General features: G+C 47.7%; 1 protein-coding gene across 2 annotated transcripts in view; it reads left to right on the top strand.

The window, feature by feature from the left end:
- The first annotated feature begins 1,437 nt into the window (after positions 1–1,437).
- The window catches only part of HYDIN (HYDIN axonemal central pair apparatus protein), a 110,377-nt gene continuing 83,816 nt past the window's right edge, over positions 1,438–27,998 (top strand). For both annotated transcript variants that reach the window (XM_066583641.1, XM_066583640.1), the window contains exons 1-14: positions 1,438–1,495; positions 13,278–13,375; positions 15,969–16,100; positions 16,397–16,516; positions 16,663–16,797; positions 19,064–19,263; positions 21,129–21,253; positions 22,630–22,831; positions 25,151–25,334; positions 26,116–26,215; positions 26,304–26,422; positions 26,819–27,042; positions 27,256–27,323; positions 27,402–27,637. In XM_066583641.1, coding sequence (XP_066439738.1) covers positions 13,298–13,375; positions 15,969–16,100; positions 16,397–16,516; positions 16,663–16,797; positions 19,064–19,263; positions 21,129–21,253; positions 22,630–22,831; positions 25,151–25,334; positions 26,116–26,215; positions 26,304–26,422; positions 26,819–27,042; positions 27,256–27,323; positions 27,402–27,637 — 1,923 coding nt within the window. In that variant the 5' untranslated portion in view covers positions 1,438–1,495; positions 13,278–13,297. The remainder of the gene's footprint in view (positions 1,496–13,277; positions 13,376–15,968; positions 16,101–16,396; positions 16,517–16,662; positions 16,798–19,063; positions 19,264–21,128; positions 21,254–22,629; positions 22,832–25,150; positions 25,335–26,115; positions 26,216–26,303; positions 26,423–26,818; positions 27,043–27,255; positions 27,324–27,401; positions 27,638–27,998) is intronic.

The raw sequence follows: 27,998 nt of genomic DNA, 5'->3' as shown, positions 1-27,998 counted from the left end.
AATGAAGCATGCTGCGATTTGTTTTCCGGTTCCGCATGCTTTATTTAGGCTGCGGGCGCCCATGATGGTCTATGGGCGGCTTGAACTATGGATTATCCGCACGGGTGCCCCATGCGGATCCCGGAATTCAAACCCGTGGACGTGAGCCCTTAGGCTGGGTTCACACGGAGCGGAATTGCCGCGCAGAATGTCCGCACGGCAATTCAATCCGCGGCTCCTAATTGCAGGATTAGCAGGATTTTTGCAAAATCTCGTCAACACACTGTGGCCAATCCGTTGCAGCCAAGCCGTGCGGACACGGACGTGCAGCGCAGAAAACAAAGACACAGAATGTCAATTCTTTTTTCATTTCCGCAGCAGCCTCTCTCCTCGCTATGGGGAAAGATGGCTGCAGCGGATGCTGACCGCGAAACCGCTGCTAAACCCGCAGCTAGAGGCCACGCGTCTTGAAGCTGCACTTTTCCAGCGGAATTCTTGCGTTGTTTCGGTGTCGCCATTTCGTGGGAATTCCACTGGAATTCCGTCCCGTGTGACCCCGGCCTCTGGCCGCACGCACGCCAGCAAGGATCTCGCACCTGTTTCGTAGCGTGTCAATGCAGCAGAAAAAGGAGTCGCTCAATCTGTGAACCTGTCTACTGTGAATGGAGGCGGGCGGCCGGGAGTACACGGCGACAGCCGCTGATACAACTGCTGGGCGCTGCGGACCGTGAAGGGTCACCTACAGGCAGGAGGGCTCTCAGAGGACTGATTGCTCGAAAGAGCAAAATCAGATGCTGGTTGTGTGTGTAAACATGGCCGCCAAGGCCACACGTATCGCCCAGTGGTCCAAGAAGAACTACAAGTCCCAGAGCGCTCCGCTGCCAGCAGGTGGCATACTGCGGAGCTTAGAATGCGGCCATGCACAATCAATTATTTTTCTATAAAACACTTTTTTTCTGCAGGAGTAGTAAAAACCAATCAGTCTCTACAAACTTGGCGTCGCCGTAACCGTGGCGATCGGATAAGAAAGGTATTGGAGTATTTTTACCGAAGGGTGAACACCGTGAAAACAAAACACAAAAGCAATTTTGTGGTGGTGGTCGGGGGAGGGGGCTCCATTAAAGGTTCTACAACATGTTATATGCACAATATAATATATCAGTCCCTCCAACTAAACAAGCCCTCGTGCGGCGGTCAGCCGGTCAGAACTTAGGTCGATGCGACCATGAAAATGACACCAGAGAGGCCGGCTACCAAGGGGTTAAGGACGGGTCTCCTGGAGCCACAGCTGGGGGGCTGCAGCCCGCGGGTGGTCGTCACTATCGGGAAATCTCCACATTGCGGCTTGCAACTATCAGAGGGGCGGGGCGGCGGGTCTCCATAGTGACAGAAGACGCGTGAGTAGCCAATCACGGCGCGGCTTGTTGTCCGGTCCCCGCTGGTTGCTATGGTGATAGCAGTAACTAACGGCCTCACAGGAGCGGGGAGACAGCGAGAACCTCACATCGCGAAACCGGTGAGTACAGAGAGCAGCGAGGGAAGCGGACATACGTGTATATAGACCATGCTCCATGTAATATAGACCATGCTCCATGTAATATCACATGTAATATAGACCATGCTCCATGTAATATCACATGTAATATAGACCATGCTCCATGTAATATCACATGTAATATAGACCATGCTCCATGTAATATCACGCATCTAATATAGACCGCACTCCATGTAATATCACGCATCTAATATAGACCGCACTCCATGTAATATCACACATCTAATATAGACCGCACTCCATGTAATATCACATGTAATATAGACTATGCTCCATGTAATATAGACCATGCTCCATGTAATATCACACATCTAATATAGACCATGCTCCATGTAATATAGACCATGCTCCATGTAATATCACATGTAATATAGACCATGCTCCATGTAATATCACATGTAATATAGACCATGCTCCATGTAATATCACATGTAATATAGACCATGCTCCATGTAATATCACGCATCTAATATAGACCGCACTCCATGTAATATCACGCATCTAATATAGACCGCACTCCATGTAATATCACACATCTAATATAGACCGCACTCCATGTAATATCACATGTAATATAGACTATGCTCCATGTAATATAGACCATGCTCCATGTAATATCACACATCTAATATAGACCGCACTCCATGTAATATAGACCATGCACCATGTAATAATCCACATGTAATACAGACCGCACTCCATGTAATATAGATCATGCTCCATGTAATATCACACATGTAATATTGAGCACGTTTTTGCCACGTTTTGCGCCCGTAAATGGTTTTAATGGTTTCGTTTTTACTGCCGTGATTCTCGCTCAGTGTCACGACGCACGACAACAGACCGCACTGCACAGCTTCCCGCTTTTTTTTTTACTGCACGCAATAGCGCAAAATTGAAATGGTAAAAAAAAGAATTTTGACCGCGGTGGGGAGCGTATTTGCGTATGTGCTTGTCTATTTAACCCCTAACGCAGACACTGTTTCATGTAACATCACACATGTAATATAGACTGCACTCCATGTAACATCACACATGTAATATAGACTGTGCTCCATGTAACATCACACATGTAATATAGACTGTGCTCCATGTAACATCACACATGTAATATAGACTGCACTCCATGTAACATCACACATGTAATATAGACTGCACTCCATGTAACATCACACATGTAATATAGACTGTGCTCCATGTAACATCACACATGTAATATAGACTGTGCTCCATGTAACATCACACATGTAATATAGACTGCACTCCATGTAACATCACACATGTAATATAGACTGTGCTCCATGTAACATCACACATGTAATATAGACTGTGCTCCATGTAACATCACACATGTAATATAGACTGCGCTCCATGTAATATCACACATGTAATATAGACGGTACTCCATGTAACATCACACATGTAATATAGACGGTACTCCATGTAACATCACACATGTAATATAGACGGTACTCCATGTAACATCACACATGTAATATAGACTGTGCTCCATGTAACATCACACATGTAATATAGACTGCGCTCCATGTAACATCACACATGTAATATAGACTGCGCTCCATGTAATATCACACATGTAATATAGACGGTACTCCATGTAACATCACACATGTAATATAGACGGTACTCCATGTAACATCACACATGTAATATAGACTGCACTCCATGTAACATCACACATGTAATATAGACTGCACTCCATGTAACATCACACATGTAATATAGACGGTACTCCATGTAACATCACACATGTAATATAGACGGTACTCCATGTAACATCACACATGTAATATAGACTGCACTCCATGTAACATCACACATGTAATATAGACTGTACTCCATGTAACATCACACATGTAATATAGACTGCGCTCCATGTAACATCACACATGTAATATAGACTGTACTCCATGTAACATCACACATGTAATATAGACTGCACTCCATGTAACATCACACATGTAATATAGACGGTACTCCATGTAACATCACACATGTAAGGCTGGGCTCACACCAGCGGCATTTCATCACGTATTACGCGGTGAATGGAGTCAATGAAAGCACGTTGATCTTCACTGATCCATTTGCACGCACGTATATTTATTGCGTATAAGAGAACGCAGCATGTTCTATTTTAACGCGAGACAGAGCCCTATTGATCTCCGTGGGTGGGTGATAAATGGTGTACATATGCTGTACATTGTGTATGTGCGCCGTTTATACGCGAGGTCGCCAAACAACAGAGCGAAAAATGTAAAAAAAAACCCTGAAGCCTTCCCATGACGGCGTGCGTGAGATATTATTGCCCTGCGCAGCGACAGCAGTAGGACCCTGCGTTATAAACGTGTGAGCAGGCCTAATACAGATGTTCTTCATACTGTATCACATGTAAGGCCGGGCTCACACAGGCGTATGGTATAACGCAGCATATTACCAGCATGTGGAGCTGCATATCACTGTATTTGGGATCACGTATGACGGCGTATCTCGCGCTCGCTGTCCTGCACCGACTTCCTGGTTTCTTTTCTTTTTTTTTTTTTACTTTTTAAGTCAAGTTTTAAAAAATGCGGCACACGTGCGATGTAATAGTGTATGTACAGCATTATCGCACGCACCCATAGCGAACAATAGGGCTCTATCGTACGTAATAGAACATGCCGCATTCATCTATATGCAACGGATGAATGAAGATCAATGTGCTTTCATTGTCTCCAGGTATTACACATGTGTGAGCGTGGCCTAAGGGCTTTGACAGACAAGCGCATGCGCAAATACATTGACCGCTACAGGGCGTATTTGAGCATGAACCAGTCAAAAGTTGTTTTTTTCAACTATGTGCAAGAAAGATTGGGAAAGTCCTATTTATTGTCACGCGTAGGAATATCACGCAAGAAACTCGTCCGTGAAAACGAAACCATTGATATGATTGGCTGCATTTCGTCATGTTTTGCAGGCGTGATTTTTATGCCCTCAAAATGTTCCGAGAACACGGCAATTTGTTTAAGCCCTAATACAAACCCTTCTGCAATGTTATATCACACATGTAGTACCGACTGTACCCCCTTATACTATAACACATGTAATATAGACACTGCCGCATCCAATATCACACATGTAATACAGGCTGTACCACTTGTAATATCACACATATAATACACATGTTCTTCATGTAATATTGTACATGTAATACAAACAGTCCCCCAGTGTAATATCACATGTAATAGTATATGGGGTAGGGTCTATATCTATCACACATGTAATATTGACATTACCTAAGTGTAATATCACACATTTAATACAGACTGTACCCACGTATACTATCACACATGTAATATAGACATTGCTGCATATGATATCACACTTGTAATACAGACTGTACGCCCTATTGTAATATCACATCTAATACTGACTGTAAAACCCCTGTGTAATATCAGAAGCCGGACAGACATCTGTCTGCGATGATTTAGTGACTCCTGCACTGAGCAGGGGGTTGGACCTGATGACCCCGGAGGACCCGATGACCCCGGAGGTCCCTCCCAACTCTACTATTCTATGATTACATGTAATGCCAACTCTAAACCCCCCGTGTAATATCACAGGTAATTCTGACTGTACCCCCGTCTGTCACATGTAATACTGACTATACGCTCCCGTGTTATATGACATGTAATACAGACCGCTCCCCACTGTAATATCACATATGTAGTGCAGACTGTTGCCCGTATATACTATCACACATGTAATACAGGCCTATCCCAATGTATTATCATACATTTAAGGGCTTAAACAGATGAGCGTAATTGCGCAATGATTTGGGGGCGTGAAACTCATGGCCGCAAAACGTGACAAAACGAAGACATGGATTTTAGTGGTTTTGTTTTCACTAGCGTGATTCTCGTGCGGGAAAGGTAAGGTTCGGCGCCATCTTTCTGCTTTATTTTTTTCTGTGCGCAATAGCACAAAGCTTAAACAGTAAAAAAAAGACTTTGGAGTTCATTCACAAATATGCGCTGTAGCGGCGAGCGTATTTGTGCATGTCTCCGTCTGAAGAAGCCCTAATACAGACTTGGCCCCAGGTAATATCACACATGTAATACAGACTGCGCCCCAGGTAATATCACACATGTAATGCAGACTGCACCCCATGTAATATCACACATGTAATGCAGACTGCACCCCAGGTAATATCACACATGTAATACAGACTGTGCCCCATATAATATCACACATGTAATACAGACTGTGCCTCAGGTAATATCACGCATGTAATGCAGACTGCACCCCATGTAATATCACACATGTAATACAGACTGCACCCCATGTAATATCACACATGTAATACAGACTGCACCCCATGTAATATCACACATGTAATACAGACTGCATCCCATGTAATATCACACATGTAATACATACTGTGCCTCATATAATATCACACATGTAATACAGACTGTGCCCCAGGTAATATCACACATATAATACAGACTGCACTCCATGTAATATCACACATGTAATACAGACTGTGCCCCAAATACTATCACACATGTAATACAGACTGTGCCCCATATAATATCACACATGCAATACAGACTGTGCCCAAATGTAATATCACACATGTAATACAGACTGCGCCCCAGGTAATATCACACATGTAATACAGACTGCACCCCATGTAATACAGACTGTGCCCCATATAATATCACACATGTAATACAGACTGTGCCCCATATAATATCACACATGTAATACAAACTGCACCCCATGTAATATCACACATGTAATACAGACTGCACCCCGTGTAATATCACACATGCAATACAGACTGCGCCCCATATAATATCACACATGTAATACAGCCTGTGCCCCATGTAATATCACACATGTAATACAGACTGTGCCCCACATAATATCACACATGTAATACAGACTGTGCCCCATATAATATCACACATGTAATACAGACTGTGCCCCACATAATATCACACATGTAATACAGACTGTGCCCCAAGAAATATCATACATGTACTACAGACTGTGCCCCAGATAATATCACACATGTAATACAGACTGCGCCCTATGTAATATCACACATATAATACAGACTGTGCCCTAGGGAATATTACACATGTAATACAGACTGTGCCCCATGTAATATCACACATGTAATACAGATTGTGCCCCAGGAAATATCACACATGTACTACAGACTGCGCCCCAGATAATATCACACATGTAATACAGACTGCGCCCCAAGTAATATCACACATGTAATAAAGACTGTGCCCCATGTAATATCACACATGTAATACAGACTGTGCCCCAGGAAATATCACACATGTAATACAGATTGTGCCTCAGGAAATATCATACATGTACTACAGACTGTGCCCCAGATAATATCACACATGTAATACAGACTGTGCCCCATGTAATATCACACATGTAATACAGACTGTGCCCCATGTAATATCACACATATAATATTGTATATTATAGCTGGGCAGGCACTGGCTCCCAGATGTCCTGTATTTGCATGTAGGTTTGATTTTCCGTGTGAGGCAGTACCCCTTTATTAATGAAAGAAACTGGAGATGTAGGTCACGGAGCACTTACACATTCAAATATGCATGATGGCTTATGTGATGTGTCTGCTATCCGGGGCTTTCACTGAGCATTGGAGACACGCTGTCCTCTTATGTAATGTTATATGTACAGCTCCGGCTGCTGGAATGAAGCTCCAACTACTGGACGGAAGCTTAAAGGGGTTCTGTCACCATCTTTTCGCACCCGTCTCTGATGGCAACATGAGGCGCTGACAGTCACACTGATTGCAGTGATCTGTGCAGGAATTTGGGAGAAACTTACATCTTATCTGTAGCAGCAGATGTGTAGAGGACTAGTTAAAATAGTTCCGGATAGTCCTCATTTGCAGATTAGTTACACCCCAACGTCCAGCTGATTGGCTATTACTGTGCATAAAGAGAGAGAGCTGCCAATCATAGGTTGGAGGATGGGGTGGGTGTGGCTAGCCTACAGCTCTTGAATATTCAAGAATAGTTCTGTGTCTGGGTGCTACTAATAAAATGTGTCTCCAAAACTACTGCACAGATCAACACAGCAGACAGATCACTGTAATCAGTGTGACAGGCACTACCTGATGGTGCTGCAAAAAGATGCTGACAGATTCCCTGTAAAGGGTTTATAGTCACTTTGTACAGTGAGTGCAGCTCTGCAGTATAATACAGGATGTAACTCAGGAGTAGTACAGGATAAGTAATGTATGTACACAGTGACTCCACCAGCAGAATAGTGAGTGCAGCTCTGGAGTATAATACAGGATGTAACTCAGGAGCAGTACAGGATAAGTAATGTATGTACACAGTGACTCCACCAGCAGAATAGTGAGTGCAGCTCTGGAGTATAATACAGGATGTAACTCAGGATCAGTACAGGATAAGTAATGTATGTACACAGTGACTCCACCAGCAGAATAGTGAGTGCAGCTCTGGAGTATAATACAGGATGTAACTCAGGATCAGTACAGGATAAGTAATGTATGTACACAGTGACTCCACCAGCAGAATAGTGAGTGCAGCTCTGGAGGATAATATAGGATGTAACTCAGGAGGAGTGATGTATTTAGTCTTTGGCCCCACAGTTTATAGTGGTGGTGGGGAGGGTCGGCATGGTGGACCCCTAGCTGATGTAGACCATGTTACGGCTTTAGTTGTCAGTGTGATCAGTAATCTGCTCGGACCACACATTTGCGTTTATTCCAGTTTTGGGCTTTTCTCCTTGGTTAGCGCTGAGTTTATCTTGGAGCCCCAGGACAGGTCCGTTTGTTAGTAAGGTCTCATCTGAGGAGGTCGTCTTGTCGCTGACAGATAGGATCTCACAATGTGAGTGAGGTGGTGCAAGAGGTGGTGCTATCACAAGAGGGCAGGAGTGTTGGGTGGAGACAGAGGTCCTGGCACAGCGGGGCATGAGTACTGGGTGCAAAAGGTGGTACTGGCATAAGAGGGCAGGAATACTGGGTGCAGGAGCTGGTACTGGCACAAGAGTGCAGTAGCTGGTACTGGCACAAGAGGGCAGGAGTACTGGGTGCAGGAGGTGGTACTGGCACAGGGAGGGCAAGAGTGCTGGGGGCAGGAGGTGGTACTTACACAGGAGGGCAGGAATGTTAGGTTGAGGCGGAGGTCCTGGCACAGGGGTGCAAGAGTGCTGGCTGTAGGAAGTGGCCCTGGCACCAGAGGACAGGAGTGCTGGGTGTTGGAGGTGGTACTGGCACAAGAGGGCAGGAGTGTTGGTTGCAGAAGGTAAATTGTGTTGAGAACCTCCTATATATGTATATTAGTGTATCCGTTAAGCAGGTCATAATAGTACAATCAGAGGTCAAGGAAGATACACTGCCACTTTGGCCGCAAGACACAATGCTCAAAGATCTCAACTTTGCCCTGCCAGGAGTGCTGGGTGCAGGAGGTGGTACTGGCACAGGGGGGCAAGAGTGTTGGTTGTAGAAGGAGGTCATGGCACAGGAGTGCTGGGTGCAGGAGATGGTACTGGCATAGGAGGGTAGGAGTGCTGGGTGCAGAAGATGGTACTTCCACAAGAGGGCAGTAGTGTTGGGCGGAGATGGAGGTTCTGGCACAACAGGTTGTGAGTGCTGGGTGTAAGAGGTGGTAGTGTTGCAAGCGGGCAGGAGTTCTGGGTGCAGGAGATGGTCCTGGCACAGGAGGACAGGTGTGCTGGGTGCTGGAGGTGGTACTGGCACAAGAGGGCAGGAGTGCTGGGTGCAAGAGGTGATACTGGCACAAGAGGGCAGGAGTACCTGATGCAGGCAGTAGTGGCACAAGAGGACAGGAGTACTGGATGCAGGCGGTGGTACTGGCACAGGGGAGGGCAGGAGTGTTGGTTGTAGAAGGAGGTCGTGGCACAGGAGGACAGTAGTGTTGACTGCAGACTGTGCTACTGCCACAGAAGGGCGAGAGTACTGGGTGCAGGTAGAAGTTTGGGCACAGGGGGGGGCAGGAGTGCTGGGTGCAGGAGGTGGTACTGGCGCAAGAAGACAGATGTGCTGGGTGCAGAAGGTGTTACTGGCACAGGAGGGCAGGAGTACTGGATGCAGGCGGTGGTACTGGCATAGGGGAGGGCAGGAGTGTTGGTTGTAGAAGGAGGTCGTGGCACAAGAGGACAGTAGTGTTGACTGCAGAATGTGCTACTGCCACAGAAGGGCGAGAGTACTGGGTGCAGGTAGAAGTTTGGGCACAGGGGGGCAGATGTGCTGGGTGCAGGAGATGGTCCTGGCACAGGAGGACAGGTGTGCTGGAGGTGGTACTGGCACAGGACGGCAGGTTTGCTGGGCGCACAACTTGGTACTGGCCCAGGAGTGCTGGGTGCATGCGGAGGTCCTGCCTCTGGGCAGCAGCTGTCATCATTGTGCAGTGGTCCTGTGGACTTGGCTGGCACTGAGCTCAGAGCGGGCGATTTAACATCATTCATATTGCTGTAGACATAACCCATATTCCTCGTGTCAGGTCAGCGCTAATCCCCCTGACAGCTGTAATCTGCTCGCTAAGGATGGATTAATGTCCCCGCACCGAGCCGAGATGGAAGACACGAAACAGGGAATTCAGGACATGGCAGAGCCGGTTCCCCCAGACTTGTTGTGACTTGTAGTTCAGCTCCTGGGCTGGCCATGTCGGTCATGATACATTAGAGGGTATAAGAAAGGCTTGAAGAGAGTTCTGTGTCTGTAACAGATGCCATATACAGAGATCTTGTTAGGGGTGGCAGTATATACCGCTGCCACGGTAAGATCACTGGTGTTCCTCTTGACGGGTAAGATGGCGGCATGTATGTGCCCATCATCCTTCGGACTGGGCATCTTTTTAATTATGAGCAGAGACTGAGCTGAAATACCGCAGTACTGGAAATGTCAATTATCACTGTGTCAGGGTGATCCACATACAGGGGGGTCCAGAAAGGCTTCAGACCCTCTCACTTTTTTACATTTTGTTGTGGTCTAGTGTCCCCCTCATTCTGTGTTCAGCACCCCATAATGACAAAGTGACAACAGAACGGGAGAAATCTTTGTAAATGTATAAAAAATGAAAACCTCCCCTTCAGCAGTGCCATAAGTATTCACACCCTGGACTCAGCACTCAGGTGAAGACCCTCTGGCACTAATTCCAGCCTTCAGTCTTCTTGGGGAAGATGCCACAAGGTTTGTACCCCTGGATTTGGGGCTTTTCTGCCCTCTGTCAGGTTGGATGGGGGCCGTCTGTGGACAGCCATTGTCAGGTCTCACCCAAGGTGTCCCATTGGGTTCCGGGCTCTGGCCGGGCCACTTAAGGACATTCACAGAGTTGTCTGCACTCCTGGGTAGTCTTGGCTGGGGTCTTAGGGTCATTGCAGCTTCCCAAAGGGTAACTCAGGACACGGGGCACACGCTGAGAAGCTGGGAGGGTAAAGCTGTCACTTGTCACGGTGGCACTTACCAGACTCCTCCCCAGAGGAGCACAAGCAGCCTCGGCCAGAGTATCGCTGGGCCTCTTCCGTACATCCATAGGAGAGGAATGGCCAATATACACTTAGCGAAGAACTTTAACTTGTCACATGACGCCACCGTCCCTTTACTCATCGGAGTGAACCTCGGAGATAATACAGAGAGTCCACACACGATTTAGTGGTTAAGTATCTCAGTCCCTGGGAACGGATAGGGCCTGGCAAAACTTGTAAAACGTTAACACTTTAGAGCTTAAGAACACAACAATGCAGGCAAGACAGAAGAAGGAAGGTCGGGGAGGAACTCGGGATGATGCCGGTCCAACAGTCCTCGTTATCTGTATGGTCCCGCTCCTGCAAGGGGAAACTCTCCACAGACACTCACTTATAAAAGTACCTTTGCGCGGGGGTCTTGACTTTCCTCTACTCCTCTCGCTCTCTCTCTTTCTCCTTCCTCTAACGACTCCTATCATTGGGAACTTCAGGAAACCTTTCTTCTTCTTCCATTCTTCATTACATGAGGCTTGAAGGTACCCCCATGTGGCCACTCTCTCTCAGGAACCCAGAAGAACGGACTAGAAACCATTCCCGCTCTCAGACACTCATATTTATAGTCCGTAGCATACCACATGACGGGACATAAATTGATACATTTGCCAGTCTCATGCAGACATTAACCCTTCATCTGCTGCAGCTGTGCAATACACATAACAAGAGACAAGACAGTTTGTACAATACATCCACACAAAAGACATGACATGTATGACATTTATGGAGGGGCCAGGAATAGGGGTTCTGGGCCACTACATCATTGTCTTGTTGGAAGGTGACCCTTCTGCCCGTCTGAAGTCCCTTGCGCTCTGGACCAGGTTGTCATTATCTCTGCACTTCACTCCATTCAGCTTTCTATCCACCCAGACCGGTCTCCCCTCCCCAGAATGATTCTCCTCCACCAGGCTTCACTGTAGGGATGGTATTGGGCAGGTGATGAGCGGCGCCTGGTTTTCATCCATCCTGACCGGTCTCCCCTCCCCCAGCATGATGCCCCTCCACCAGGCTTCACTGTAGGGATGGTATTGGGCAGGTGATGAGCGGCGCCTGGTTTTCTTTAAACACAACGCTTAGAGGCAAAAAAGTTCCGTCTTGGCGTCATCAGAGCAGAGAATCTTGTTTCTCGCAGTCTGAGGGTCCTTTAGGGTCTTTTTGGTAACTCCAGGTGGATTCCATGTGTCTTACTGGGGAGGCTTCTTTGTGGCCGCTCCGCCATAAAGCCTAGATTGGTGGAGGCTGCAGGAATGGTTGACCTTCTCGAACTTTCTCCCATCTGCACACAGGATCTTTGGAGCTCAGCCAGTGACCGTTGGGTTCTTGGTCACCTCTCTTACCAAGACCCTTCTTCCCCTTAGTTTGGGGGTCGGCGGCTCTAGGATGAGTCCTGGTTGCTCTTCCATGTAAGTATTATGGGGGCCGCTGGGCTCTTGATCACCTCTCTTACCGAGACCCTTCTCCCCCTTAGTCTGGTGGGCTTGCGGCTCTAGGATGAGTCCTGGTGGTTCTTCCATGTAAGTATTATGGGGGCCGCTGGGCTCTTGGCGACTTTCAGGGCAGCAGAAATATTTTTGTAGCTTCTCCAGATCTGAGCCTCCACACAATCCTGTCTGAGCTTTGCAGGCAGTACTGTCCTCCTCATGGCTTGGTTTTGGCTCTGATATGTATTGTGAGCGGTGAGACCTTATATAGATGGGAGGGTCTTATGTACAATCAGCTGAATTTCCCACAGATGACTCCAATAAAGGTGTAGAAACACCTCAGATATGATCAAGAGAAATGGGAGCCGCAGAGCTAAATGTCAGGTGTCCTACCAAGGGGTGTGAATACTTATGTCAATGCAGAATGTTAGCTTTTCATTTTTAAAACATTTACAAGGATTTCTCCCATTCTGTTGTCACTTTGTCATCATGGGGTCCTGAGTGCAGAATGAGGGGGACACAAGGCCACAACATAACAACATGTAAAAAAGTGAGGGGTCTGAAGACTTTCCGGACTTGTAGCTGGCCATAGCAATATAACTGGCATTATCAGGATCAGTATAGCTGTGTGAATACATGACGGCGGCTGCAGGCAGTGCATGTATATATGTATATGAAGGTCATGGCTGGTTCACTGGAGGCCGAGCCGTGGTGCCTGGCGGTAATGGCGCATCCGTCTCTCTTCTCAGATATACTCAGCCCCTCCGACATGCCGAGCAGCACCCAGAGCAAAGTCCAAGCTCCGTGCAACCCCAAGCTGACCAGACATGAAGAGGCCGCCAACACGGTAATAAGTGCTTCATAAATTGGGTCGTTTTTTTAACCATCATTGCTAAGCTCATGCGGACAGATGTTGGTGACCGAACCCGGGGATTATCCAGGGCACAAACAAATCAAGTCAGACAGCTGTTCAGAAATAATACCGTCTCTCACCAGGACCGTGAGCGCACCGCTGCCCCGTACAGGTGGCGAGGAGGCTGCTGCACGGCCGCTAGCAGGAGCCAAGTAACGTATATTGTGCCCTCTACTGTAAAGTATCAGCAGGGGTGGGTGAAGGGGCTAAATCCGTGCTAACCTGCTGATAACAGGAGCCAGACCCAATAAAATAAAGTATGTGGTGGCCTACTATGAAGTATCTGCAGGGGACAGGTAACACAACCACCTATATACTGCACGGCTGATAGGAGTTGGGGTCAATAGTAATGTACACTAACGTGCCAAAAGTCCTGGGATAGCAGTATGTAAATTGATAATGAGGTGGTGTTACCTCTGGAGACGGCTCGGGAGCGCCCCCACCTGTAGAAGTTGTGATTTATTATCACCGGTCAGCGTGCTGATGGCGAGGCGATATGAATTATCAGAGTTGGATCGAGGCTTGATAGCGAGTGCCAGACGAATGGGACATTCCATGTTTAAAGTTATGCGGCATTTAACATTCCTCAATCCTCAGTGTCACCAGTAAACCGGGAATACGTCCTAGAAGGCCGCACCACCCACAGCGGACAGCGCAGGGGCCGCACACATATATCCCGCAGGTCAGCGCAGGGGCCGCACACATATATCCCGCAGGTCAGCACAGGAGGCCGCACACTTATCTCTTGCAGGTCAGCGCAGGAGGCCTCACATCTATATCCGGCAGGTCAGCGCAGGAGGCCGCACACGTACATCTCGCAGGTCAGCGCAGGAGGCCGCACATGTATATCCAGCAGGTCAGCGCAGGAGGCCGCACACGTATATCTCGCAGGTCAGCGCAGGAGGCCACACATGTATATCCAGCAGGTCAGCGCAGGAGGCCGCACATGTATATCCAGCAGGTCAGCGCAGGAGGCCGCACACGTATATCACGCAGGTCAGAGCAGGAGGCCGCACATGTATATCCCGCAGGTCAGCGCAGGAGGCTGTACACGTATATCCCACAGGTCAGCGCAGGAGGCCGCAGACGTATATCCCGCAGGTCAGCGCAGGAAGCCGCACAGGTATATCCTGCAGGTCAGCGCAGGAAGTCGCACACCGATATCCTGCAGGTCAGCGGAGGAGGTCGAACCGGTATATACTGCAGGTCAGCACAGGAGGCTGCACTCCTATATCCCGCAGGTCAGCACAGGAGGCTGCACATGTACACCCCGCAGGTCAGCGCAGCGTTCTTTACCTTTCATGGCATCTGGGAGTACAAGACCCACCAGAGGCCTCTGTTATTACCACCGCACCGGGCACAGCGCATCACCTCGAGGACTGGAACATTATATGTTGGCCAATGAGTTACGATACCAATTGTTTCAGGCTGATGGTGGGGTTCATGTGTGGAGGAGACCCCATGAACCCATGGACACTAGTTGTCAACAAGGCAGGCTGGCGGTGGCTCCATGCTGGTGTGCGGGGTTCTCATAGCATGGGTTGGGTAGACTGGTCTGCCTAAACACATCACTGACCGGTGCCAACTGTTAGGCTGGGTTCACACAGGGCGGAATTGCCGCTGAATTTCCATGCTGACTTTTTTCCCGGGATAAAGCAGCAAAGTCGACGAGATTTGCAAAAATCTCATCCACACGCTGTGGAGAAGCCGCTGTTGCCAAGCCGCGCTGAAACTGACATACTGCACGATTCAAAGCCACGGACGGCATGTCAATTTTATCGCCGTCTCCGTTGCAGCCTCTCTCCTTTCTATGGGGAGAGATGGCCGCCGGGAAATGCAGGCGGCGAAGCCGCTTCAAAACTTACTTCGAATGGAGCGAGTTTTGAAGCTGCATTTCTGCCATGGAAATCTCGCGGTATTTCCGTGTGGTCCCGCTCCGGTCATTCCGCAAGATTTACGCAGGATTTACGCCCCATGTGAATGCAGCGTTACACTGCTTGGTGACCATTTGCAGCCCTTCATGGATGGGATATTCCAGCAGGTTGATGCATTGGGCCAAAGTTGTCCAGAACTGGTTGGAGGGACATTCTGGAGAGTTCACCCGACACGGTCACCCGACATGAGCCCCATCCAGCATTTATGAGATGATATGGAGGGGTCCATTCATACCTGAGATCCGGCACCTACATATGTGCCGGAGCTGTGGGGGGCTATCCATACGGCTCAATATCCCTCCAGACCTCTTCTGTCCACTTGTGGAATCAATGCCACGTCGAATCGCTGCACTTTGCCTGACTAGAGGAGGTCCTACTCAATATTACTTCTTGTCCCATGACTTTTGGCATGTCAGTGTATATACTATGAAGCATTTGCAGGGGGCAGGTAAAGGGGTCAGCTCCATACTGATCAGCTGATATCAGAAGTATTGTGTAGTATCGGTACTAGGGATAATGCACTAATGCAGAACACCCAATGTGTATGGAGGATGCTTCTGTTAATGTGGCTTCTTGTCGACTCTCCCTCCAAGATGACCCTGACTCCATCAGCATTTCTTCGGGAGATGTCCTTCACGACAGAGCAGCGACTGGCCAACACTACAGAGATGCATCCTCCCAGGATCATTCAAATGCTGGACATGAGCGAGACCACCCATCAGAAGGTATGTACTATGATCAGCGTCAGGTATGCACTCCTACTGAGGAGTGTAATGCTACAGATCATGGGGACTCAGAGTCTCTTAGGCAGGAACATGAGCGCCTGGGCCCAGTACAGATCTGTAATAACTGCCATAGTATTTCTATGGAAGGATGGGGATAAGCTGCTGCCCGATGAATATCTTATCTCAAGAGGACAAGAACAGGATGGATTGAAATAGGAGGTTGTCGGTCGATCAGCATCGGCTGTTAGTAGTAGCTCTTCTCCTGCTGTGACTTTTTCTTGGTGTGTTTCTTGTAGTTCTCCTCGGTGGACATAGAACAAGTCCTTTTCCAGCCTTTCCCATCAGAAATTGTCTTTCAGAACTACGTTCCCTGTAAGACCTACAAGGTGCCGCTCGTCTTAAGGAACAAAGACAAGGTGAGGTCCTGTGTCCTGTATGTGTAGTGGTCACACAGCATATCATACAGCACACAATGTAGACAGGTCGTTGACTATTTCTGTGTTCCTCCGTTATGGTCTGAGGCAGTGTAAATCTCAAATTCATTGCTTTTTAACCATTTCAGGTTCCTCGGCTGGTAAAAGTCACTCAAGACAGTTCACCCTACTTTGAGGTTATCAGCCCTAATGACGTGTGTCACAAAGTGGCTCCGGGCATGGCATCCACATTCCAGGTCCTCTTTACACCAGAGGAGAATAAGGTAAAGTTGGGGCTTGTCTGGGGTGAGTGGAGGACTCGTCACCCCAGTCTTTAACTTACAGCTTCGTCTCTAGTGCCCTTCCAGTCAGTGCAGTCAAGTATCTGGAAACCTTCTTTTGGATCTGTGTGTACAGAGGAAAAAGCTCTGGAACTTTGAGACTTGTAGACTTTGCCAATGACAGATTCTTTACCCCTTAGTGACATGGCTTTTTTTTTTCATTTAATTTTCCTCCCCAATTTAAAAAAAATCCTAACACTTTTTTATTTATCCATCAGCGTCGCTGTCGGAGGGCTTGTTGTTTTTTTGCGGGATATGTTCTATTTTTCAGCGGTACTATTTAATGTACTGAAAAACCCTTAAAAACTTCTAAGTGAAGTGAAACGGAAACAAACACAACTCCTCCATCTTTGTGGGGGGCTTGTTTTTACATCTTACACACTGCTGCAAATGAGAACTTTATTCTATGGGTCAGTACGAGTATGACGATACCAAATTTATATAGTTTTTTTTCCTTTGCTACTTTAAAAAAATTATTTTATGTTTTTTCCAAAGGTATTTGATTTTCTGTTGCCATCTTCTGATCGCCATAACTCTTTTTTTATTTTTCCGTCAATATTGCGTTTTTGCGGGACGTCCTGTAGTTTCTATCGATACCATTTTGGAGTACATACGACTTTTTGATCCCTTTTTATTACACTTTTTTCATGTAAATGAGGTAACAACATTTTTTTTTCTGCCTTGATAGGCAATCAGTTATGGCAGCCGTGGGGACCTTCATAAGTTCTAGGCTGTCATGGGAACCAAACGGCACCTTGCAATCTCATTGTGAGGGAGCCGTTTGGGACCCGCCGAACTCTGATTGGGGCATTTAAATGCTACTTAACTTAAATGTTAATTTGCATTCTTGCAGTATGTGCTAGAAAAGCAAAGAGGTAACAGGTGGTAGATGCCTCAAGGACGGCAGGGTGTCATTATAGATCTCATGGTGGGTGTCACCCAACTTTCCCAAACTTGCTGAATTGCTCAGACATCACTACATCATTGAGCAGATTTAGGATGCATAGAGCGGCTCCTGCAGGGGCTCTCAGGACGGGACATTTATGGCATATCCACTAACAGTAAGTGTATGACTGTGTCGCCACTAGAGCTGTGTACACCGGATTAGTTCCTTACTTTCATGGCAAGATCGCTGTTCCTGGGGAGTTCCCTCGAATAAACTTTGTTTTCAAAGTTGTGTTTAACTAAACATCCAGTCGCTGTGATACTGCCCGGGGGACACGAGCTGCTCGGGTGCTGTAATGTCTTAGAAAGTCTGAGATCTTCTATTGCATCACCTGCACAACAAACAGGCTCTCCCTTATGTCTCCCGTCTCACTCCTGAGAGAAGCACCTACTGGGATAGAGGTCTCCTCAGGACCCTATGTCACCAGCATTGGGACTGACAACATTGACTTTATACTAGAGTAATAACATAATACTGGAGACTAAAGACTGCGGAGGAGATTTAGGAAAACAAAAACTGTCTATGTTGTCTACAGTAACCAATCACAGTGCAGCTTTCATTCCTCATAGTGCTCTTGAGGAATGAAAGCTGCCCTATGATTGGTTGCTATGGGCAACACAGACAATTTTTATAAATCTACCCCTGTGTCTTTCCATTTTCACTTCACATCAGCGGCTCTAGGCCTTTTCTTTCCATTATGACATCATATCATTGACCTACACTATTTTGCAACATGATGACATCATGTCAGAGACTACACACTGAATCCTGGACTGATGACAACACAATATTTTTGTTGTGCAGTGATGACATCACATTGAAAACAGTAAACTACGTCCTGGAGTGATGACACCACATAACAAACTGTAATCTGCGTCATAGAGTGTTAACGTCGTATCAGAAATTATAATCTATGTCCTGGAGTGATGACATCACATTAATAAGTGTAATCTCTGTTCTGGAGTGATGATGTTACATTGGAAATTGTAATCATCATGGAGTGATGATATCACATCAGAAACTGTAATCTACAACTTGGAGTCATGACATCACATCAATAGCTAAACCTGTAATCTACATCTTGGAGTGATGACACTACGAAGAGGCTGTTACGTGATCTTCAGAGTTCAGTTTATGGTTGTCAGCTGTTGTCAGGCAGTGCGGCATCCTTGGGGTGTAATTGGCCACTCCTCAGGCTGTTGTAGTCATGATCTGTTTTGCACTGATATGAGATCTTTGCTCATCTGTTTTCTGTTAATTCAGGATTACTTTCATGAATTGATTTGCATTACTGAACGAGAGAAGTTTGTGGTGCCCATTCGAGCGATCGGAGCCCGTGCCATGCTGGACTTTCCAGACCAGTTATGTTTCTCAGTCTGCCCTGTTAAGTACAACACCCAAAAGACTCTCCTGGTGCGGAACATCGGAAATCGTGAAGCTCGATTTCAGCTCCTGACACAGAGGTAAGGAAATGGGACTCAAAGTGGCCGTGGTGTGATGTTATCCTGGTGTAGTGTAGACTCTGCCGAAAAGTGTGACGTGGGAGTCCTGCAGCTGAATGGGCCTGTGTAATCGACATGGACATGTAAGAAGTCAAGAGAATGTGATGGTGCATCATATTCTGGAGGAGGGATACAACTTTATGGACCTTTCTGCACCCTTTGTTCAGGAACACTAGGAGATTTGGGCTGATAAGCAGAAGGGTGGTTGGGGCTGTTCATTTTGCACACGCTAAACTATCCATAGGACGGTCAGCCAGGGGGAGTTATGAAAACACAAAGTACGAGGGTCATGTAGAAATTATTGGCGACACCCTGCTACAATTGCAGTATAATAAAGTCAGAGAAAATGTAGTATATAATACAAAAACAGCGGTCACGAGTGTTATCTCTAGTATTCTTCATACTTCTTCCACCAAACGGAAGTTGTCAGAACTCGTCAAACGACGCCATTCCACCAAATACCGCCTTATAACATAATGTTCCAGATGTGAGCAGATTTCTTTTGGGAGAATTCAAGTTGCTCGTTGTAGGAGCACATGAAAGTACCACCAAGGAAGTCGAGAAGCATGTGCAGAACAGGCACTGCCATACCGGAGCGTGGCGAGATGGGTAGCAGCGGATAAGGAAAGACGTGAAAGTGTCAAACACGTGACCTGAGCAGGCAGGCCTGTGATCGCCATGGATGGATATCTCATTGCTCAAGTCCGCCTGCTGCTGGAAGAAAACCGATTATGGAGATTTGGCTGCGGAGATAAACATTTCATCCAAATCTGTGCATACGTTTCTGACAGTACACCCGAAAATACAAAAAGTCACTAGCAGATGGGTTCCCCACAACCTTCGCAAGGTTCCAGCTTGGCACCGACTGGAAGTGTCTGCGTCCCATCTGGCTCGATAAGAAAGAGAAGGAGGATCTTTTCTAAGACACTTTATCACAATTGACGAGACACGGGCCCGGAGCCACGACCCTGAGCTGAATTGGCAGTCTGCTGAGTGGAGGCACCAACATTCCCCCCGGGCCAAAAATGTAATCAAGCACCAAGCAGCGTTAAGCTAATGCTTATTGTTGCTTATGACTACGAGGGTGTGATCCTTTCGCACGGTACCATGAATGCCCAGTATTACCATTCTTTCTTGCAACACCTTCTTCTACCAGCTCTCATGCAGAAATCGCCGATCATGCTGCACGACAAAGCTCTGTGTTGTGTGGCCGCAACTGTTAACCAACCGTTACAAAGATTGGGTTGAGGGGGTGCCGAAGAATCCCCCTTACTCTCCGAACATGAGTCAGTACGAGTTTGACCTGTTTCGAAAGATGAAGGAGCTTTTGTGCAGATGCAGTTTCAAAACAAGGGATGAAATTGTGGCTATAGGGTGCTCTCTGAGGACCCTCGACAAGAGCGGGGATGGCTGATGGTGTCAGAGGTCTTCCAGAGATCTGGAAGTGAGTTCGGGACATGGTAGGGGACTATTTCGAGGGTATGTAATATGTTTCCTGTCATCCAAATATATTCTTTGCAAATAAGAACATGGTTGCCAATACTTTTACGTGATCCTCATACATTTGGTCAGAGGTAGTTGTTATATCCTTGAAGGAGCTGGAATCTGATGTGGTGAACCTGGGGCTGGGGTGAAGTCACCTGGGGAAGGGGATCCTCTGCCACAAGGCGAGTGTTATGGAACCTGGTCAGGAAGTTGAGGCGTCTCCCCATGATAGCGTTGTTATGCTTATTAGTATAATAGTTGAGCTCCATCTTGATTGTCCGGCTGCTGCATGAAGAACCCCCAAATTGTGATGAGTGTAAATAATATTTTTTTTCTTCCAGGCCATTTTGTGTAGAGCCGGTGTCGGGAACGCTGGATGTCGGGAACAGCATGCAGGTTGTCTTGGAGTTCCAGCCTTTAGAGGTTGGAGATCACACACAGGAGCTGCTGATCCATTATGACACAGGTAATTGATCCTGATGCCGGGACCTGAGATCTGTAGGACACATGTGGATGTAAAACTAGGACAGTGGTTCCATTTAAAGTGACATGGGAGATCTGTAGGACACATGTGGATGTAAAACTAGGACAGTGGTTAGATGTAAAGTGACATGGGAGATCTGTAGGAGAAGTGTAGATGTAAAACTAGGACGGTGGCTCCATGTAATGTGACATGGGAGATCTGTAGGACATGTGTAGATGTAAAACTAGGACGGTGGCTCCATGTAATGTGACATGGGAGATCTGTAGGACACGTGTAGATGTAAAACTAGGAAGGCTGGCTTCATGTAATGCGACATGGGAGATCTGTAGGACATGTGTAGATGTAAAACTAGGAAGGCTGGCTTCATGTAATGTGACATGGGAGATCTGTAGGACAAATGTAGATGCAAAACTAAGACGGTGGCTCCATGTAATGTGACATGGGAGATCTGTAGGACATGTGTAGATGTAAAACTAGGAAGGCTGGCTTCATGTAATGTGACATGGGAGATCTGTAGGACATGTGTAGATGTAAAACTAAGACGGTGGCTCCATGTAATGTGACATGGGAGATCTGTAGGACACGTGTAGATGTAAAACTAGGACGGTGGCTCCATGTAATGTGACATGGGAGATCTGTAGGACACGTGTAGATGTAGCATAGGAGAATGAGTTCATGTAATGTGACCTGGGAGATCTCGAGGTCATGTGTAGATGTAAACGGGACTGTCTCTCATGTTACGCCTTATTACGATATCGGTGACTGGGTTTGTTTTACATCTGACAATAACCTTTATCAGTGTTAACATCGAGCTGTCGACTTGTTGAGATAAATGAAGAGGATCCAGTGACTGAGATGATGCCAGAGCTGAACATGTAGGAAGGTGCGGCAAACCCCAAACCTCCATTGTGTGCAGATGTGGAGGCGCACGGTAGATGTAGGATACTTGCATATATGGTCTGTACAGTCAAATGTGGAGGATATGCTCTATTTATAGGACACACATATATAGGGCCTATACAGCCACATGCAGAGGCTGTGATGTTGACATAGGGCACATATATAGGGCCTATACAGTCACATGTGGAAGCTGCGCTGTACAGGTATGGCACATATATAGGGCCTATTCAGTCACATGCGGAGGATATGCTCTATATGTAGGATACACATATATAGGGCCTATACAGTCACATGTGGAGGCTGTGCTGTTGACATAGGACACATATATAGGGCCTATACAGTCACATGTGGAGGCTGCGCTGTAGAGGTAGGACACACGTGTAGACCCCAGATGACAGCATACAGTCACATGTTGCACTCATGTTCCATATGACTGTCACTCGTCTTTGTTTTTTTAGATGAGGATGTTGGTGTCTGCCTGTATGGAGCTGCTGCCGATGTGAACGTGCGACTAGACAAAAGCTCACTGACCATTCAGAAGACCTTCCTGTCCTTGGCCAACCAGAGGACGTTTACCATTCACAATCGCAGTGACATCATAGCGCATTTCCAGTGGAAAGAATTTGCTTCTCAGCAGGAGGAGGAGTGTAAGAAGCAGAGGTAATGCTCTACTGGCAGCAGGGGGCGCCAGGGCTGTAGTAGTACAACACACAGGTATACACAAATACACACCGGGCCGATGCACAGCTAGAAACTGGGCTGCCACACTATACAATGCCATGCCACAGTGACCGTGCTGCACGCGGGGACACATATAGCTCGCCGGCAGGGAGACAGCTGGAGACATGGGCGTGATGCGAGGGCGCACGGACTTATGTGGGACCTGAACTAAGCACAGTAACTGTGCTGGGGCATGTCGGACACACATTCACCCCCAGCTGCTATCTGGTGTGGTGGGGGTTAATCTCTGTGTGTGGGCTGTCATGCGGACAGTGGCGCTGCCAGTCTGCAGAACTTACATGCCTGTTGGAATTATATAAGATGACAACACGCCACTAACTACATGAAAGTAAAAGTAATAACGAGATGCCGGCACGTCCTGCGCGTTTGTACTCAGTAATCGGAAGTGGCAATTCTGCACTAATTGCTCTTGTGCCGTTTAATAATTAACAGCTGGATCCAGGGACAGCGTCACATTGTAACATCTGCAGAGTTCTGCCTCATTAACGGGGCAAATAATAAGCGGGAGCAGAAGGGTTAAAGCCAACTCTACAACTGGGCCAGTGTTTGCCCCCAAGGGCCACAGCTGAGAGACGTCTCCACTTTTCTCAATATTTAATGACATTAACCAGAGATGAATGATCTTGTGCTGAAGAAAGCACTTTAACTAAGAGCAATGTCAGCGCCGGTGTCCTTACGTAGCCGCAGTCCGCAGCCCATCTGTCTCGCCACTGACTGTTCCCATTCACTGACAGCAAGTAGAGAGCTTCAAAATGGCGAAGGAGCGAGGCACAAAGTCTGTTAGAGAGTTCCAGACATTTTCATGACGCAGTGATTATTGGATGAGTCCTCCTGGCTCACAAGGTGTGCTGGACCCTGTGGTTCTCCAGCAGCCGTGGAGCTGCACATTGCTGTGTGATGTGGACACATAAACGGGGATACACAGACCTCTGCCTAGATACGGAAATAGTGATGCTCCATCTGCGTAATGCTGCAGTCGGCGAATGTGCGGCTGTGCGTGCACCGTCCGTGAGTGTGCCATCTGTGCGTGTGCCATCCATGAATGTGCCGCCCATGAGTTTGCCATCCATGAATGTGCCGTCCGTGAGTGTGCCATCCATGAATGTGCCGTCCGTGAGTGTGCCATACATGAATGTGCCGTCCGTGCATGTGCCATCCATAAATGTGCCGTCCGTGCGTGTGCCATCCATGAATGTGCCGTCCGTGCGTGTGCCATCCATGAATGTGCCGTTCGTGAATGTGCCGTCTGTGCATGTGCCATCCATAAATGTGCCATTTGTGCGTGTGCCATCCATGAATGTGCGGACGTGCGTGTAGCATCCATGAATGCGCCGTTTGTGCGTGTGCCATCCATGAATGTGTGCCCGTGCGTGTGCCATCCATGAATGTGCACCCATGTGTGTGCCATCCATGAATGTGCGGACGTGCGTGTAGCATCCATGAATGCGCCGTTTGTGCGTGTGCCATCCATGAATGTGTGCCCGTGCGTGTGCCATCCATGAATGTGCACCCATGTGTGTGCCATCCATGAATGTGCCGTCTGTGTGTGTGCAATCCATGAATGTGCAGCTGTGCGTGTGCCATCCATGAATGTGTTGTCCGTGTGTGTGCCATCCACGAATGTGCCGTCTGTGTGTGTGCCATCCATGAATGTGCACCAGTGCGTGTGTCATCCATGAATGTGCTCTCCGTGCGTGTGCCATCTATGAATGTGCTGTCCGTGCGTGTGCCATCCATGAATGTGCTGTCCGTGTTTGTGCCATCCATGAATGTTCTGTCCGTGCGTGTGCCATCCATGAATGTGCGCCCGTGCGTGTGCCATCCATGAATGTGCCATCCATGTATGTGCCATCCATGAATGTGCGCCCGTGTGTGTGCAATCCATGAATGTGCCGTCCGTGCGTGTGCCATCCATGAATGTGCCGTCCGTGCGTGTGCCATCCATGAATGTGCCGTTCGTGCGTGTGCCATCCATGAATGTGCCGTCTGTGCGTGTGCCATCCATGAATGTGCCGTCCGTGCGTGTGCCATCCATGAATGTGCCGTCCGTGCGTGTGCCATCCATGAATGTGCCGTTCGTGCGTGTGCCATCCATGAATGTGCCGTCTGTGCGTGTGCCATCCATACTTGTGCCATCAGTAAAATTAATGCCTTAATTCTGTGCAGGTAAAACCTAACTTTCCGAGAAGCTGCTGTTGCCGGATCTTTCAGTGATCGCTTCTTGTCTCTAACCTCCAGATTCTGCTCTGATTTGCTGATTGAGGAAGAGGAGGAAACTGACAGCTTCTTGGATGAATGTAAGGCAGATCCCAGCCTTCGTGAACGCTACCTGCTCCTCAGCCGCACCTTTCACAACCGCCGCAGAGCAGTGGAGAGCGATGCCATGTTATTCACAGACACAGTGTTTCAGATAGAGCCTGTGGTGAGTGCGCAGCATACGGTCTGCTATATGTGTTATATGCTCCACGGTGACCTGTGATAAGAGGCCGTACAGTCCTGACCAGATCAGTGGCTCTACAACATCCAGGTCACAGCAGGTGCCCATATCACGCTGCGATCCTTGGCATCACGTAATATAGGTCACAGTGGGTGCCCATGTCGTGTGGTCATCATTGTGGAGTCCGGTGAGTGATCTGTAATATGTATATAATACACAGGGCACAACACCCGGGGTCCTGGACTCTCCTCGTCTGCCTCATGAGCTCAGGATTGGGAATCCCATTGAGCAGATCTGATCTCTTTTATCTCTGACTTCAAGAGGTGACTTGGTGCTTCCATTCATCAGCATTTACAAGATCTTTTCTTGCGGTCTGTGAATTGTAACACATTTGTTTAGATCCAGTAACAGAAAACGAGTCCTGATCTAGTCATGATTATACTACAGCAGGGTCTGTTATATGCTCTCTTCTAAAGAGACATCTGAGGTTCAGAATGTTCCCAGTCACTGACAGCAAGCAGAGATCTTTAATACTGTGAGGAGTTAAAGCATAAAGGGGCAGATCTATAAACTGCGGCCCAAAGCAACCAATCACGGCGCCGCAGGAGCACATTACAACATGAAAGCTGCGTTGGGATTGGATAGAGTGCTTTTCTTTCAGACAGTTTCATAAGTCTCCCCTACTGTCTCTTAGACAGCTGCAGACCATCTCCAACAGGATCATGTCCCTTCATTTCACATTGTCATTCCATGTCTCTGCTGACAGGAGGGCGACGTGTGGCCGAACTCTTCTGTGGAGGTTACTGTGCTCTTCCGACCCCAGGCTGCCAAGATATACCAGCAGACTGTCTACTGCGACATCACAGGTAACTGTTCTACGGGGCCCCGCGCTCAGCACACCGTCATCATATGATATAGCATAGAGGCAGATTTCAGTTAATGTCTTCTCTGCAGGTCGAGAAGCAAGACTGCCCCTCCGGATTCGAGGAGAGGGTCTGGGGCCCAAACTCCACTTCAACTTTGATGAATTGGACATTGGGAAAGTGTTTGTGGGGTCCACACACAACTACGAGGTCAGTGCCCCTTCCCCCATTATATAGAATCATCCATTTAGTCCCAGATTGCCATCTTGGCCCATTAATACAATCTTTCCTCCACTCATGGATATATGTAAAAGACAGCCTGTGTCCAATGATTGTGAGGACACAAGTGATAATATAGGAGGAGCACTAGTGGGGTCACCTGTCCTGGTGGGGTTCCCTTCGGCGCCCCAAAGTCTTCCTGCTCACTCTGGTTTTCCTCTATTTCCCAGCACTCTCTGTGTGGTTCATTTGGAAGAGAAGTCTATATATTTACGACCTATCCATAAAAGACTATGCTAGACGGATGGGGCTGAGGTCAGATCCTATAGTAAGCTGCAGGATGACCCCCACTAATGGCACCGGCCATCTCTTATCATTTCCCTTAAGGTCATTCTGACAAACCAAGGTGCCATTGATGGGATTTTCAGCCTGGCGCCTCTCACCTCGGCCCTGGCTTCCTGCTTCACCTTCTCTCCCAGCGAGGGGATCATCCTACCCGACGGACACCAGGCCATCCAGATCTCTCTCTGCTGCAGCGTCCTTGGAGAGTTCAAAGAGGATTTCCACTTCATCGTGGATGGCGCCCCTGCTGATGTTACAGTAACAGTAAGGTAAAGAACTGACATTAGAAATAGGGGCCCATGCTAAGTAGGCAGTCAGGGGCCCCTGGTAAGGGGATGTGGAGCATCAGGGGCCCATGATATGGTAATGTAGACAGTTTGGTAGGGACCCCAGGGGATGTTCCCATGTGAATGGAGGACTTCCTTGGTCATGGGCCTGTTACATATGTGCTGGTTATATCATGTGGCGATGGTTCTCCACAGGGGCTGCATCATCGGACCCACCTTTCACTTCAGCGTGCCAGCCTTACACTTTGGGGATGTCTCTTTTGGTAAGTGTCACCTCCACATCTGCTGTCAGGGACGAACATAACATAAATGAGGCTTTTTCATGATGTCCCTTTCTCCAGGATTCCCACAGACGCTTTCCTGTTCTCTAAATAACACATCCCTGGTGCCCATGAGCTTCCGTCTGTGGGTCCCTGGAGATGGCAGCGGGGATCTGAGCGTCACCACTCACACTCACATCATAGAAGACAGGGCGGCATCCTGGAAAAGACAACAGAATGGAGACTGGAGACTTCGGGAATTCACTATTACCCCTTCTAAAGGAACCGTCCGCTCCCATGGTCTCCTGGACATAAAGGTGCAGTACAGAGGATATCATCAGAGGGTCCTGAACATAGATGTACAGTGCAGGGTAGATCATTAGGGGTCCTAGACATGGAGTTATAGTACAGGGGATATCATTAGGGGTCCTGGACATAGAGGTACATTACAGGGTAGATCATTAGGGGGTCCTGAACATAGATGTACAGTACAGGGGATATCATTAGGTGGTCCTGAACATAGAGGTACAGTACAGGGGATATCATTAGGGGGTCCTGGACATAGAGGTACAGTACAGGAGATATCATTAGGGGGTCCTGGACATAGAGGTACAGTACAGGGGATATCATTAGGGGGTCCTGGACATAGAGGTACAGTACAGGAGATATCATTAGGGG

Source organism: Eleutherodactylus coqui, chromosome 11 (genome assembly GCF_035609145.1).
Source record: "Eleutherodactylus coqui strain aEleCoq1 chromosome 11, aEleCoq1.hap1, whole genome shotgun sequence".
Taxonomy (NCBI): Eukaryota; Metazoa; Chordata; class Amphibia; order Anura; family Eleutherodactylidae; genus Eleutherodactylus; species Eleutherodactylus coqui.
Note: the sequence above shows the minus strand (reverse complement) of the source record. Positions and strands in the feature narration are given on the sequence as shown.